The following is a 17256-nucleotide window of genomic DNA, read 5'->3' on the forward strand; positions in this document are numbered from 1 at the left end:
ATGTATTCTATCAATGTTGTAATCGAATGTCGTTACACATTTGATAAGTGAAGCATAATTAATTGGTTTGGTAAATGCATCTGTTATTCCAATGAGTGATTGCAATTTAGAAAATGCTGATAGACTAGTAGCGTGCGGACTGCGGATGGTACCGACCTGACCACATGGGAAGTGTCGCAAACGCCTAGGTCGCCGGCCACTTGCAAAATGACCGGTTCCTAACTAGTTACTTGTGGAATAATTTCGTGATACCTGAACCGTAAATGCAAAATTGCATGTTAGGTACATCGAGCACATGATAAATTAAGTGGTGCTTGTCAATTTATCTATTGGTACATTGGTAAGTGAGTAGGTAGATTACCACATGTTCCTCCAGGTCCCGAAATAATTAAGATGTTTTTAAAGAAGGTATAAATTAATTTAAATTATAATAGATATTATAGTGACTGTCGGAATCGCATCGTATTTGCGATACAATATATTTTAAAACAAATTATTAAATACATTTTCAGATTTCCAAATAGCGTTTATAGTGAGATCAGGCATGATCCATATCACACTGTTGCATAATACGCGCTGGTGATGAGATAATGTCGTATGGAGTCACGCACGTTCTGTTTAAATTAATGTACTTTACACCGCATTGGCGCGAGCTAATTGTCCTACGGTCATTGTTCCCACGTCCGCCGTGACGTCACGCAGCAGCCCATTGAGCCGGTCCATTGTCCCGCTCTCGTCGCCACAAGCACACGCATTGTGCAAGCCCCACCCGGTTGACTCCTTTGTGCACTTTGCTGCCGCCTGCCGGTGTACGCGAGCTATTGATACGTCTGTTATGGATCTATTTACAGCCCCATTCATGTTTCGTATCCTTGTTGTACTTGACATTAGTCTTTGGTCGGAGAACTGGCAAACCATTAATCGTAATGCAGGAAATATCGTTCGTTCATATAATAAGAAGTATACCATTTATCATAGCATGATTGAAAGCATCAAAACGGTTTTGGCAACTTTAGTTGCAAATTTTAATTTAAACATGCAAATATTAAGTTACTTACATATACATGCAACAGGTTATATCAACGATCATAGACACTATCTTGACAAAAGAACTGCACTGTTTGTTAGGTTACCTTATTCTACAATTCTCTAAATAAACCACTAGAAGTCTGAACTCCTATGCTATCTATCCATCTAATCAGATATGACGGAAAATAATTGATTCAACGTTACATCTGTGAGTTCCCGCGTTTCAAACTCGCCTTCCCGTAGAGGATACGAGATCACTTACCGCTTTTGTGTTCCGTCTGCGGTTCAATCGTATGCTTGCTATTGACACGCTAACATGCTCTATTTGTGGGCTCCATTCATCGCTAATGTTTCCTGTTATTATTGTACTTGACATTTATCACGAGTATATTGTATTCAGCTTTGTGGCAAAGCGGAATCTAGAAATTTCCTCGGATAGGTAATACCTTATTTATTGCAAGCTTATTTGTACAATTCCATCTAACTGTTCATTCTTCTGTTGTCAATTTTCGCTTGAAGTAACCTAATATAAATAATTAACTGTTCTGCTTCTGAATGACAAGCAGTACTATTTATACATAACTAGCTGTGCCGCGCGGTTTCACCCGCGTGGCTCCGCTCCTGTTGGTCTTAGCGAGATAATAAATAGCCTATATTACTCGTGGATAATGTAGCTTTCGAATGGTGAAAGAATTTTTAAAATCGGTCCAGTAGTTTATGAGCCTATTCATTACAATCAATCAAACAAACAAACAAGCAAAAAAAGTTTTCCGCTTTATAATATTAGATTAAGATGTTACAAATATCCATATTAAAACATCCGATAAGCAAGGAATACCGGAAGTGGGATGTGTCACGCAGCATACCGCGGAAATTGCTCGACGCTTGTCTCACAACTTTGTATTTACGGTTTTACTGACGGAATGCCTTATTACGGCCTTGTTATTGTAATGGCATAACTGTATCGTTAGTTGCACTACAATATATGTTATTAGAACAGAAAATTATTCTTGCTCCACTTCAATGCTAACAAGGATCATTTTCATAGAAATGTTTACAAATGAACTACGCTCCGAAATTAAAACAACATTTCTTAACATTTCTAGTAGTATTACAAATTTCAGGGTTCAATGTTTGGAAACATTGATATCTTTAGAATCAATAATCTCGTGTTTCGTATTAGTTGATTGAACACATATGAAAAGGACTTGACTCGAACGGTTAATTCAATCGCCCCATAACAAGAAGCTATTAAAGAAAGAGTTGAAGGTCGCGCTTTCGAAACAATTTGCGCACCATATTCGCGTAGTACATTCGTGTCGGCGGTACTATAATGAGTCACTGCACTTTCCACGGCCCATATTCCGGGTTCGCTGAGGCGTCCATTGTTGTGCACTTTTCTGTAACTGTCTCCGCTTGCATCACTAGTCAGTCACTCACTATCGGTGTCAAATTGTGTTGATCATAGATAACGTATACTCGTAGACTGTTACTTAATTCTAAATTCTTGTTGGAAATTTTTTTACCAGTTACGATGATTCTAGTTTAAAAATAATGTGCAATGTCTTTCAGGGTCTACGACCTAGGTGCCGAGTTTTTGGCATTGTTTGTTAATAATTTAAAGCAAGCCCTATTTCTCCTTTGTAAAGTCCTAATTTTACTTTGTGAGATTCTAGTGTAAAATTTTCGAACGAAAGTGCAACATAGTTGTCTTGTCCATATTTGAATCATAATAATAGCGAAGAAGAATGCGCTCTATACGTAACGGCTTATTTTTTCCCGTCATCAGACTCGGGAAGTGCACGCGGGTGTGACACGTGTATTGAATATACTTGAATGTTTGTCCTTCTGTTTGTACGTAAACAGACGCACGTGCTTCAAGGAACAGTTATATAGAACTAGGTAAATAGGTAAATAATTGACCCTTATGTTTCTGCGGGAATGTTAAGTATTTGCAGCGAAGTTCTGGAAGGTATTGTTGCAGATAATTAGGGATTCCACAGTTAAGTTGATACTTCTTAATTTTTAATTTTTCTGAAGACGTTATTGCATAGGATCTTCATTGAACGTTGACTTTCCCAGTGCGTGCTTTACGTAACGAGTTTCATAATGCAGTGGTTGTGGAGCAGTTAATTTATTGGTTTACGTGTTTGTTTCCTGCTTACCGGCTACCGCTCGTATCCGCTGCACTTGTTGCCAAGATTTTTTTATTCAGAAACTAGTACGATTATATTTGCATATTGTCATGTAATATGTATGAAATATTATACATTTTAATGCATGCGAATGTTATTGTCATAAAAGTCTGTGAAAATGTCTAATGATACAATTTTAAACATCTTCATCAAACTTCTAGATTTTGTGATCTTCCAAACTCAGATGAAGTATCAACAATCCGTTCTTTACCTACTGTAGTATTCCAATAATATTGTGACTAATAATAATCTACATTTGTAACTAAATTGTCTGGTCCGCTGTGTTCAGGCGAGGCACCAAACGCGTCACACTGAACAGTTGGACTTTCGCGAATAATTTCACTCGGCGCGTGTTCTGCATCTCAACGATCCTTTTCTAATGCAAGCGTTCGCGTTGTTGCTAATTGGAATCGCTTTCATCGCTTTTAGCCGAGCGTTAAGTTTAATACCTCTTTAGCATTTACTTACTTCATGATATTACCTATTTGTAAAAATGCAATTAGACGATTTATTTTAAATGGAACATTTACATTTTATGTAAATTAGTGTAAATTATTTAGCATTGCTTACACTTCGGCTAACTACATGTAGGTATATTATTTATCCACTAAGGGCCGATTTTTCAATGCCCAGATAAACAGTCTAATAACTACCCCTCGAATAGATTTATTCAATTGCTTATCTAACTCATAACGGCTCGCCTATTTTTCAATCGTGATTTATTTGATGAATAACTATCTGACAAAATATTTCCATATTGGCAGCTCTGCTCTTGAAGTGGCGAAACAAAGATATTAAATTAGTCAGGTTAGAGCGGGATAGAGTCAACTTGCAATATGTCAAAAACCGTCATTAGGACTCACGTCAGGAGTGCATTTTAAGTTTATCTTGTGTTCTATGATTGTTGATTATTGTTTTGATTCGAGTAAAGAGTTTTGATTAAATTTGTGTTTAAATTTATATATTTTACGATGGAAACGACATAAAGGCAGCGTTTGGCAAATTTTCAATGGCATGGTCATCAATACTCCCAAAAACATCAATTTCAATATGATTTTAGTTGATAATAATTATATAGAAAGAGACTTAAATGTGTGCTTAATTGTTAATAATTCTATGCTCTATGTTTATTACATACGAAAATATCCCAAATTTGACGCGTCAGTTGTCAAATCAAACGCCTATTCGTCGAATAGCGCGCTATCTGGCCGTTGGAGCGGCAAGTAGATTTATTCATCAAATAACGTAGTTATTCGATAGATAAGTCCTATTCGTCTATTGAAAAATTGAATATTTTGTTAACTGAAGAATAAAGTCTATCTAGCTGTTTATCTGGGCATTGAAAAATCGGCCCTAAATCTGAAAAATTATTTAGGTATAAAAATAATAGATCATTTTTAAGATAAAAATTGTGAGGTTTCATGTCTCTTAGTAACAAATGATTTCGGTCATTTAGATCATGACGCACCCAAAATCCGTATAATTACTGTTAAATAAAATTTCAATGTCTTGGGTAAACTGTGTTATCACAAATTGGTGCTAGGTGTTTGCGCAGGCGCAGCTATCGCTGACGCCCACCAAACATTTGCTCGTCTCAATGACAAAGATAAAATAGCTGTAGGATGATATAAATCGTTTAATTAACCACATAAAATATAAATTTCTTCATTATCACCTATCATGGATTAGTAAAACACTGCAATTGAGGCAAAACATCAAATTGCACTTGATAATTTTAGAAATGCCGCTAGAAGTGGTGATTAAAATGCAATTGCCTAAACCAAATAGCACAATCACAAGTTGTTAGCCGGTCGATTACTCATAACTCAAAGCTCGAAATGGTCACGAAGCGTCCTTGCTCCAAGTGAAGGACGATTGGACGACGCAGCTGGTGGCGACTGGGCGAGCGGCGCGTGGGCGGCGGATGCGTTTCCTTCTCAGCGATCCACACCTCTATCCTGCGACCTCTAACCATTCCTCCACAATTGTCTTGTCTCCGCTCACCACGACAAAACGATTCAATAAAACTGCGCGCGATCTCGGGATCGCTAATGCCCTCCTCAATCAGCCTTGTGTCTCTCATCTGTCTTGCATGCATATAGTTGGCATTTGTCAATAAACATATTTGTTGATACGCGGTCTCGAGTGCTTATTTGTCCAGAAAAATCGAAAGCTCATTAAATATTGAATCAGTGCATCGTATTTTTATTACCTAAATGAGACCTTATCGTAAAGTATATTTTTATTAGTGCTGGTCATATGATTGATAATTTCATAAATCGTCTTTTCTTTATCGCGTTTAATATCAATTAGTCTATCTTGGTAACCGTCGACATGAGATATGATCTAGATAGCGTGTGTCCGTCGCGTCTTACATCACTCAGCTTGCAGCGGACTGGTTTCTTGCTTCTTGCACGTTGCATTACATTTGTACACATATAAGTAACATTGGGTTGCGATCTGCTCGTAAAATTGATGTGGCGCCTATGGACCCGGCAAGATCGTGGCCTGTTGTGTGTATTTAATTTGAATAAATAAATAAATAAGTATTTTTTATATCAGCATTATATCATACGGTTCTAATTAGAAACAAGCGGTTAAACTCCTTTCATATCAGTTGTAATTACATTTTGTGTTTATTAAACAATTAAGAATTTCAGGAAACATTTAAAAATGTCCTTGTGTTTAAGTGATTTTTGTAATCTTCCATTAAGAGCAACAAAACAATAATTGCTATGTGGGTGCTAACAGATACACGTATACGTGCCTCATGTAGTCATGTACTCGCGAACGTTGGCGCATTTTACACACTGTAACGTAAACAAATAATATGTTGTAGGTATTCTTTATGATCTTGATCTAAGTTTCAATATTATGAGCTCTTTTAATTTCCATTTAAACAACTTACATAATTGAATCGATAAATTACTTACTCCGGTTGCTGTGCACCATTAATTGGATTATTTTCCCTTCATTTAGCATATTTCTATAATTATAAATCTCTTATAATGTTTTCCGTATTACGTAGCTAGTAAGTTATAATAACGTGGTTGGTAAGTGCAAGCGAGTTTCCGCGAAGTTGCGCCGCCTTCAAGTGGTGAGATGGCGCGGGTGATGCCAGCTTGGAAACATTTCGAGTGTTCCTATAGCTGGTTCGTTGTTACTAGAGGCCACTTGTGTTATACTTGAAATGGAAACCTGTAGAGTTTTCTGATTGTCTCATGTTGATATTAAACTTTATCTATCAACTATCTCCCACGATTTATTTTAAAACGAAAAATATAATATGTACCCTACACGACTTGCATGATTTTAGAAAGTAAATCTAGAACGATGCAATCAATGGTTTCTAGAAAATAAATAAATCTATTATTTAAAATTGCATTATGTTTTGTGAATAAAGGTTTTGAATTTATAGATAATTTATTGTAATATTTAATTCTATCGCGTGCGAAATTAAATTCTAGGCACGTTTCCACAAATCGATTCATAGAAAAGAAATATTTTTACATTCTCTGTGTTAGGAATTTTCGTTTTTATTTTTCCATGCTGTTGAGCCAAAAATAGTTTATTCTTAGGAAATGCAAAGGACGGACGTCATATTCATTATAACTAAGAAACACATTTATATTATAATGATTGCAAGTTGATTTAATCCTTTCATCTGCTCTTTAAATTCACGTTCAAGTATAAGATTATGCTGATGAAGCATGAATATGTATAAGGTAATTGCACATGAAATATCAACTGCATTGCCATTTGCCGTTGGTTTGTTGTGAGGTAATTACCGTCGGTGTAATGAGTCAAGTGCAAGAATGTCGTACCTCGCACCAACACAAATAAAATGTATTATCAATGTAACCATGTAACACTCTTCCGTGTTCGCAGTTTCGTTTTCAACTGTGTTACGTGCGAAATTTGCTGCTACCCGATGATATGTAACAAGTTTTTGGTGTACATAATATTTGCAAACACGAACTGAATGTCTTATTCAGTTTGATCGTTTATAAATTGTATATGAGTTATAGTAAAATTTATTAAATAACAATACCTATGTTTACACAAACACAATTCTGTTAAATTTCTCAAGATATACTTAGATACGATAAAGACGATTTAACATGACACTTTTTAATTCTTACAATATCCAATTATCCATATAAAAATAGAACTATGATTTACTCAACGTGAATAGGATTATAAATCGAGCTGCATTCAACATCAGAGCTATTCGCTATCAGACGAGACGCGCTCTATATAGGGTAATTGCGCTGGTTTGCCGTCCAGCTTCAGTTTTCGTCCATTTGACTGACCTGCTACAATCACGTGCGTAAAACTTGAATACAAACCTACCTTCCCGCGCAAGTTTGCACTTTTTACGGTCCATAATGTTTAAGCAACAGTACTATCAACATGAAAATTTGATTTGACAAGAAGAGAGTTCAAAAAATTAACGTAAAAGTGGCCGCTTCGCATCCGTGCCTTGCAGATGTCATCGCGCGAGAGAAAAATTTGCCGGCGAGAAAAGTTCATGGTAAGGTAAATCACTGTTTTAGCTAGTTTACGTAATGTTTTTGGTACGTATGTTTATTTATAAGCATGATAAACGCAATTATAAGTGTTTATCATACTTTTTTATAATACTCTTCGAAATATTAAGTGGACGGATACTAGGTTACCAAATTCTCATAATATTTGGTTTTCGTCCAAGTGGACGGAAACTCAAACAGCTACGTGAATATTTGTTAGGGTCATTTTACTTTATCGGACCTTTAAAATACTGAATAGTTTCTTCCGAAGTAATCTTTATTGCTATTAGTTTAGATTTTTTGGTTTCCGTCCACAGCTTTGTCAGTGCTGCCAAAATAAAAAAATATTTAAGGAAGTGGACGAAAACTAAATTTAGCTTTAAATGTTTTAGTTTTCGTCCATGAATGAGTATTGGAGTAGACAAAAATTAAATATAGCTATTCTTTTGCATTACTTTTCGTCTATTTTTACGTATAGTTTTTACGTATTGATTAAGTTTTCTATTCAGTATCTTCCTTATAAATAATTGGTGAGGGCCAGAGTGTTGTAGGTACCTAATATTGTCATTCATTCAGTCATGTATCATTCTACTTATGTGAAGTAGAGTCAATTATTCGTAGCATAAATGGGGGTAGTTCAGACATAATACACTGTATTTTTATTGATTATCATTCACTTGAGTGATCTTTTATTCTAGGTCTGTTTTGCCAATGCAGTATTGGCATCAGTAAGACAAGTCTGTAGAGATTAAGGGATTCCTAAATCTATGGTCCTCGATAGAATACACGGCAAAACAACTGATATTTTAAAGAAACGTGGGCCAGATCTCGCGATTATTAATGCCAAATACCTAATAATCAGTAAGGCAGCATAGTTTATTTTAGTAGCTAAAACTTATTATTATATGGCTGTGTGTGTATAGTACGTTTCATCTGATAAACAAAGTATAAGAATGAAAATTTTTGTTGTTAGAATGAATATTCATTTACATTGTAAGGAACGCATTCCTTTCTTTATTACGAATGATTATACAGTCATCACTAATGCCTATAAAGACTGCCAAGTGCTACATAGATCTCAGTGTTGACTAGTTATATTGATTATTATTAGTAAAACCACAAGTAAAACTAAACCTGTAAGGTAGTGAGAAATTGTAATGTTAATTAAATAAAAGTATATATTTACCTGTAATTGATTTTTAACTTAATAGTTGACCTACCCTCCTTTTTCTACACGGTGGTCGAAAACTAGCTTACACTAGGACGAAAACCAGTTTTTTTGGACGAAAACTAGCATTTACCCTACTTTTGCAGAAAATAATTTAAATTAAAAGATACATCAAAATGATTTATTTTCACTTAATATTATCTTAAAGAAGACTATATAAGGACTTAAAAAAAATATAATATGTTTAAGGAAGGGTGCTCCAAAATATTTATTTCGTATCACAAAGTTGGCAACTCCTATAACTGGACGAAAACCAGCGCAATGACCCTACCTTGTACGGTAAATGATATTATTACCTTTTGTATCGCGCTACTTGTACAGAAACTATGAAACGACAAACTCAGTTATTTTTAGACCCGTATCAAACGTTACTATTCGTATGATAGCTCTATTAGCTGTATGTAGGTACACCGTACATACCTGCGACATTTATCGTCCTTGGGTCGATGACGAATAGGTTACGCCTATCTATTTATATCATCATGGTACATGTTTTCTCCTTTAGCATTCCTTATTCATCCTCTTAATCCCAATTAAATAACTCGAATAAGTTATGCCTTCGAGGTTTTTTCAAGTTAGATACAATTCCAGACTGGTAAGCCTACAATTCCAGAAGATTTTAAAATTATTCAGGACCTATGTTACTTATTTACTAGAACGCTGGCGCTGGTAGTAACAACTATCATAATACACAAACAAGTTAACTATACAATATCGATAACATTGTTTTTAATCTGATTCATTCTATAAAATCAAAGTCACCGATTCCTACCGGACTATAACTTGCCTTTACTTTATGATCTGAAAAGAATGCAAACTAAATAAAAATCATAGTGTACGATGAGTCAATGATGACGTAACACAAAAATGCAGCAAGCGGCATCGATCGGCTGCGGCCGGCTGCACTTCCGGACCGGGCTAATTATACGCAAATAATTGATTTGCTGTTGCGTCTGGACATTCACATTTATTGCGCTATTTTCGTGGTTATTTGGCGACAAATTGAGGTTAATTGATGATTGTTTTTTTTTTTTGTAGAAGGCTTTTAGGCTTATAAAATGCAATCACTATATCCTTTTAACACTTTTGGTAATTATTTTAGCCAATAATAGGAAAAAAGGAAAACGGCTTTACAAACACTATTTACGTGTATTATTTAAAAATAATTAATGCTTGTTCACCTCACCCGTATTCTAAGTGATGTCTGCGTTTATTTGTTATTCATGAATAGCTGTGAAACTACAGAAAATATACTTCTATACGTCTGTTTGGTACTGTCGGAGCATGTCTACTGTAACAGCTAAATCAATAATTTAAACTTTTTTCAAGCTTGTGAAGTGTCATAGTAAAGTACATATCGTTATCCATTTATCGTTAATCCAGAACCTCCTGGTAACTAAGCGATTTATTACCAAACATACGCACTATAACGATGTAGTAATGTATGATGTGTATGCATCCAATTTCCAATTAGTAATTGACCAATATCTGTGGTCCGTTAATCATACTGCAGGCGCCCCACATATTGATAACTCAAAGTACAAGGTTGACATCAGATACGCCGCGGATATCTTTCTTCTAATAGATATTAATTGGCCTGTTATGCCGTCTAATAGATGCACGAAACGCAAGCTGGCCTTTTTCATTTATGTGCATAATATGACTATTTAGTTGTGTATTCTTGCGTAAACTTTGTATCAATAGTTATGATACAGCAGTGTTATGTGGGTCATTCCAAGGATTAGCCATGCTCTCATTGCTAATGTTTTTGTTAATAAATACGAATGTCGAAACAAAGAATACACAAGGGGTCAGCTACGGTCCGGCGCTCGGCAAAAAGTGTCAAACGGTGGACGGTGCGCCTGCGTGACGGAAACCTTCGCTTTTTGCGCTTCCGGACCCACTGACCCACATTGCTCGATTGATGACTCGATCATTGACATGATCACTTGTGACCATTCGAGCTGTTGTTGATACTTGTAGGAATACAATTGACCAAGCGTTTTGTGATAGAAAATAAACGTAATATTATTAGTTATTACCTAAATCGAGCATTTTATGAATTCTGTCTCAAATATTTTTCTTTAAAAAATATAGTACCTTCGTCAGTTTTACACGTTTACAACTAAAAGTGAGAAGATAAACTATTCACGTCTTGTAGCGTATCTTTTTATATGTAGGTAATAGCATAACCGAGTTATTTATTTAACAGTTAGGTCATTATAGTATTGCCACTAGCTGCAGTCACCTTGCGAGATAAGCGCTCCATTTATCACTATTGTGACGACTCGCCTCACCTCGAATTAGGACATCGAGACGACTTATTGTCCATCTTATTGCCACTTGTATATTGGATAACCACATAGATATTTACATATTATGATCAAGCTTTGTCTGAATATTAGATCAGTATGTCTAAAATTCTATATTATATGGAAAATGGTATAGGAAATAGGAATATTATAGAGAACCGCTCCAGGTTTTAATTCAATAATTTTATAAATCGATACAACTAATTTATTGAATAGTTAATAGATAAATATTGTGAATCAGTGATGTTATTCAAAAGCAATCTGTATTGATGGCAAGAAAATATACTTCAATGAATTTGAAATCACATCAGTAAGAGTTATATGAACCCCAGAGCACAGCAGAGAGCAATAAGTTACGTTGAGTCAGCCGAGACCCAATTTATGTGCTTAATCGAATCAAACGACTTGATCACTTGACTCAACACTTACTGCTTTCGTTTGTTTTTAGCGTGCACTGAGGTCGTTGGTAGCAGAAATTAATTTTTATTTAATGTTTTGTAAGTATTATTGTTCCATTAATATTTTAACTAACTTACGGAATAAGAGACAAACTTACACTGAATGCTGGTCATGGAAACGTTTGATTTGTTAAATTTCAACGGAAGCTGATGATTTTAATGTACTTAGATGAAATTCATTGCCCCTGATCATGCCCCCCGTATGGTTAAAACACCGAAATACAATGATGAGAACAATAAAATATCTTGCCACTGCGAAACCAAAAAATATTTGTACGGCATCAAGTGAATGATAAAGCGGCAATGTCCTTTATGATATTTCAAAGAAATGCAAGTTCAGTTATTTATTTAGAGTAGTATAAACTATAAAGTAGTAATATCACACGCATTGGCAACGTGGAGCTATGCGATCGGCTGTGTTCACTGTTAGAGCCGCCGCGCGCCGTGCGTGCTTCACATGTAGAATTAACAGGACCAACGACTGGACTCAAGCTCACTGCGATCAATATACAAGTATAGATGTTTGTTTAATTTTGTATTTTTAGAAATTAAATATGCATCTATATTTGTTGATAAATAATACTTTTCTTCTTATTGTTTAAAGAGAACTGTTTACATAATTGATAATAGTGAAGATGCTTCAATTCGCTGAAAAAGGTCCTTTATCCATCAGGAATGCACTAGAATTTACTTTCACGAATAGTTTCACACTATCTGTGAAAAGCATCATATCAACAAGTTGCGTAATGTAAGGCTGTGTGCGCATTACAAAAATAAGTTTTTGTGAACTGCACTATTGTTTTTGTGTTGGAGTTTCGTAAGCAGTCCCACGTTTTATTGTTGTTTCGTAGCCACCTCGTGACGCGCGCGGTGTCGACGACATGCTACTTGCATATTTCAAACAAATATCTAATTTTTACTGTTTGTTTGTTTTCATTACTTCATATCAACCATATGCAAATAATGATCTTTAATTATGATTCCAGAAATTCTTCAGACGTATGTCTATCAGCTTTATGCCTTGTTCGCTTATGACATTGTTGTTTGCTCTATTTTGATATTTCTCAAGTCCAAATATCGCTGTAATCGAAGCCGAAATAAGATCTATCTGGAAGTAAGTATGTCGTCGTTGCACAAGTTGCCGCATTTCGTTTGAAATCGTTTCGGATAATCTGTTACGTCATTTTAATTGCAAGTAGATCATACTGTGCATTTAGATACTTTTTGCTGTATCAATTCGGATAATCTCTCGGTTACTTTTATAAATACGTTATCAATTTAATTTTAATGATAAAACCATTGTATCCATGTAAGTGGGAGCAAACGAAATTTTCCGACATTCAATAATACAAAATGAATGTACGTCGTTTTTACTCTGATATCGCTATCATTATCGTCGCGTTACTCGTAAAATTATCAGTTTAATTTTACACAAAATGAAAGTCATTTATTATATCACAAACATATACCTAGTTATTGCAAGTTGCAACCATCTTATTAGTTATTATCTATCCCATAATGCGAAAAACGAACAGATTTACGATATCGACTAACTAAATAAACGTAGTAAGTAAGTGGAGTAATAGCAAGATATTTTTTTGATGACCAGTTTATTTATGACTTTTTAGTTACTTATAGCTAAGTACATAAAAATGAAAAATGAAAATATATTTGTTTAAAAACCGGTAAGGTTAAGGTTTTACACAGTTACAATTGTATATTTTATATGTTGCACGTTTTACATACATTTGGCTTTATCAAACATACAAGCAATAAGTTTTTTAGTTATAGCCTATAGTTTATAACCAATGTAAACAGTTTATAAGTAAGAAGTATCTGTCCATCAAATAACGTAGGTATTCTATTTTCTTGTTTAGCGTACCATGAATAAAGCATACTAACATAATATGTCTACAATGTTTCCAGGCGGCGCGTTCGAGGGCGTGGAGGACCAGGTGTCGCCGTTCGGGTACGGGCGCGGCGAGGGCGTGGACGCGGGCCACGGCGACCCCGAGTGGATATGCAGCAAGGAGAAGCCGCACTACGACCAGATCTTCCAGTCGCTCGGGCCCATCGACGGCAAGGTCACCGGCGCCGGTACGCTCGCCCTGTCCACCTCCCGCTCGCTGGCGCTGGCCCGCGTGCTGGCCGCCCGCCCGCAGCTGCGCGCGCCGCTCACCGTGGACACCGCGCTGCAGGCGCTGCTCTCCTCCACGCAGCACTGCTCGCAGCTGGCCGAGCTGTGCACGCGGCGCACGGACGGGGAGGGCTTCGCGCGCGTGGCCGACGTGCTGGCGCTCGCCACGCAGAACTGCTCCACCATCTCCCAGTTCTTGATGAACGAGTCGGCCGGCGACGGCGGCCGCCTGTCGCGGGGCGTCTCCGTCCACAGCCTGGCCGACACGCTCGGCTCGGACGACAATAATCAGCCGGAGGAAATGTCTCAGCCGGCGTCTAGAAATGAAGACGTCGACTCCGACTCGGATACGACGGAAAATGACATCATTCCCGCCTCTAGAGGAGTCGTCGAGTCCGTCTGTTTCTATGTCAAACTCGTTTTCTATCTTTTCGTCAACTTGATAATGACGCTGTTTCTGATAGATTTGACTTTCAAAACCGTAGCTTACATATTGACGAATAAGATGTATTTCGAGTTCACGGTGTCGAAGTCGGCGGAGGGTTGGCTGGAGCAGGCCCGCGCGGTGGCCTACGGTCCCGAGCTGCAGACTGTGCGGATTCATTCCGTCTTGAATCTCCTCAACCGCAAAAATATTATTAATATTCTTAAATATTTTCTAGACGACTTCAACTGAATCGATATAAGTCTATTAGAAACCCTTCTCGTCTGTATGCTCTCTGTGCTAGATTTAGGCTTAATGTTGTCTCTAACGAATTATGTGTTTTATACCCCCGTCAATTTTGTAGCTCCTTTTTAGTAGTTTATGCCAAGTATTTTTTATTTAAATTACATACTCTGCATCTTAGTCATCGTTTACTGATCTTATTTTTAGGTTTTGCATTACTAGTTAGATTTTTAATTAATTGGTTTTCTTCTCTTCTTAATTCTTACGCTGGATATATAAAAAAGGTCGGACAGATTCTCTGTAGCCAAGCCACATTCACACATTGGATCAGCCATTACCGATAACAAACAAACACAGTTGATTAATCTACGCATTTTAAAAATATAAAAATACAGCATGTTTTGTTTGGTAAAATGTGGTAAAACCGTGGTGATCAAAAAATATCCATAAATCACGTTTCATAGATATGAATAATTCAATAATTTGCTTCCGATTTCTTATCTTTTTCGATTCACGTTACATAAATTTTGCAATAAATTCTTTGTATTCTTTGTCGATCTGTACTTGTAATTAATTAAAAAAAACATAAGCCATGTAAGCCAAATTAATTACTTAAATTGACTCACTGTTTATGTGTGTTGCCGCAATTATTGGTCTAAGTATTAATTTAGCGTGAGTTCAGTCAAATTCAAATTCAAATTATTTATCTGCAAAAAAATGTGGTAAACTGTAAACAGTCCGACCTTTTTATACGTCCTTGATTTTAACGCTAATTTTCTAATTCCGTATTTCTTTATATTCATCTCATTGCATGCAAAATTGCCGATATCTTAAAGTGATGCCGTAAGATCCGATACCTATTAGATATAAGCTACATTCAAATATTTATATAATATCTAATTTAACAGTTTTGTTGTAGTTGTTTGTTTTTCTTTTTTTAATATTATCATAAATAAAAGATATATAAGCCTTTTCACTTCATCTGAATAAAGAAGTAAATTTAAATGTACCCATTTGAAATTAATATAAGCATTGATGTCTGACCCAAATGTTCGAAACGGCCGATAAGGTATCGGGTCTCTCGGCATCAGCGCTCGCAGCTCGTAGCTCTCGCGCCTCAAGTGTCCCTCTCTCAACAGCGGCGAAGACGGAGATGGTGAAGTCGAAGCTGCCCAACTCGGTGCTCGGTAAGATCTGGAAGCTGTCCGACATCGACAAGGACGGGTTCCTGGACGAGGAGGAGTTCGCGCTGGCCATGCACCTCATCCGCGTCAAGATCGACGGCCACGACCTGCCCGCCGACCTGCCGCCGCACCTCGTGCCGCCCTCCAAGCGCAACTAGCTCTGCCCTCGGCTCTGCTCACACGCGGCTCCGGGACGTAGAGCTTCCAGTGTCCCTGGTGGCACCCGGAGCTCTCGCGCCCGTACAGTTCAGCCGATGGCTCTAGGGCTCCGGTGTCGCCGGTGGGCGCCAAATAACTGCGGCCCGCGAGGTGCCACGCATTGTGGCGTTTAGACTTTCAATTTTGGGGCGTGTTATTTGGCGCCCACCGTGTCGCGTTTCGGCCCCTGCTTACTCTTGTTTTTATCGGTTTTCTCGTAATCAGTAGATGTATGCACAAGTATTGAAAATTTAGCTTTTGTGTCGTTCCGTCTCCCGCTAGATGGAAATATTGTTGAAGCAGTGGTCGAAACGCGAGCGCGGTTCCCGGTGAAACGCGACCTTTATATTATGTAATGTGAATGTTAGTGATGCGGCTCCATCGATTGTTGGCATAATATTGGACGGATGAGACTGTCGCTTCAACATATTTCTTTGTGCTAGATATCCTTATTTTTCCGATATTGTTTGTGTGGGTTCGCGTCGCTGGTGAGAGCGAGGCCGACCGAATGTTGACCGTGTGTGACACATTGGTGTGCAATAAATTTTAAACGACATTTGCGTCAGTCCGATCATTTTATACGAGAAAATAATGAGACAAAATAGTTTTATAAAAGTTATTTTATTTTAGAGACGGTCGCCGATGTAATTTTATTATAATTTATATTATCTAGTTAGTTTTTACTTAATTTATTCAGTCATGTTTTCATTTGGTGCTTTAATTTTTGCGTAAAATTTATTTACGAGTGTTATGAAAATTATTTAATTTTATCATCCTCTTATCGTGCACGATCATTGACTTTAAGTCTTTAACCGATATTGTTTAAATATAATTTGTTCCTATTACTAATGTGTGTATTAAATCCCTGAATTCCAAAGTCCAAAATAAACTGAATATTATGTTGTTACGTTGAATCAACTGAAGCGAGTTAATGTTAATCTCTGTGTACTTAGTATAGGCCTGCCCTGAAACCCACGAGTAACAATTATTTGCAGCATTTACTATGAACTTGAACGATTCCTAGTGCCTTTGCATTGAAGCTTATTATTTAAATTTAGACGTTGCAATCGTAAAATATCGTTATGTATATTGTATAGTTGAAAGCTTACATCTGTCTATATCCCGAGGGGTCTATATGTAAATATGAAAGTTTTTATGGTTATGTTTTTCGAATGTGTGTTCGCGCCTTTTTGAGCGCCCCTGCGCTGTAAAAGACACGACATATTTTTACATTTTGCTACTGTATGTACATAATATAACTATGTAAATGTATTTATCATAAATTATACACAGAGTGTAATAAATAGTTAAGAAATCAA

General features: G+C 36.7%; 1 protein-coding gene across 1 annotated transcript in view; it reads left to right on the plus strand.

The window, feature by feature from the left end:
* Positions 1 to 17256, plus strand: part of LOC123700728 (EH domain-containing protein 1) — a 29452-nt gene extending 12196 nt beyond the window's left edge. The window contains exons 2-3 of the mRNA XM_045648045.1: positions 13678 to 13848; positions 15695 to 17256. Of these exons, the coding sequence (XP_045504001.1) occupies positions 13678 to 13848; positions 15695 to 15897 (374 nt within the window). The 3' untranslated portion in view covers positions 15898 to 17256. The remainder of the gene's footprint in view (positions 1 to 13677; positions 13849 to 15694) is intronic.

This window comes from Colias croceus, chromosome 20 (assembly GCF_905220415.1).
Source record: "Colias croceus chromosome 20, ilColCroc2.1".
In the NCBI taxonomy this organism is placed as follows: Eukaryota; Metazoa; Arthropoda; class Insecta; order Lepidoptera; family Pieridae; genus Colias; species Colias croceus.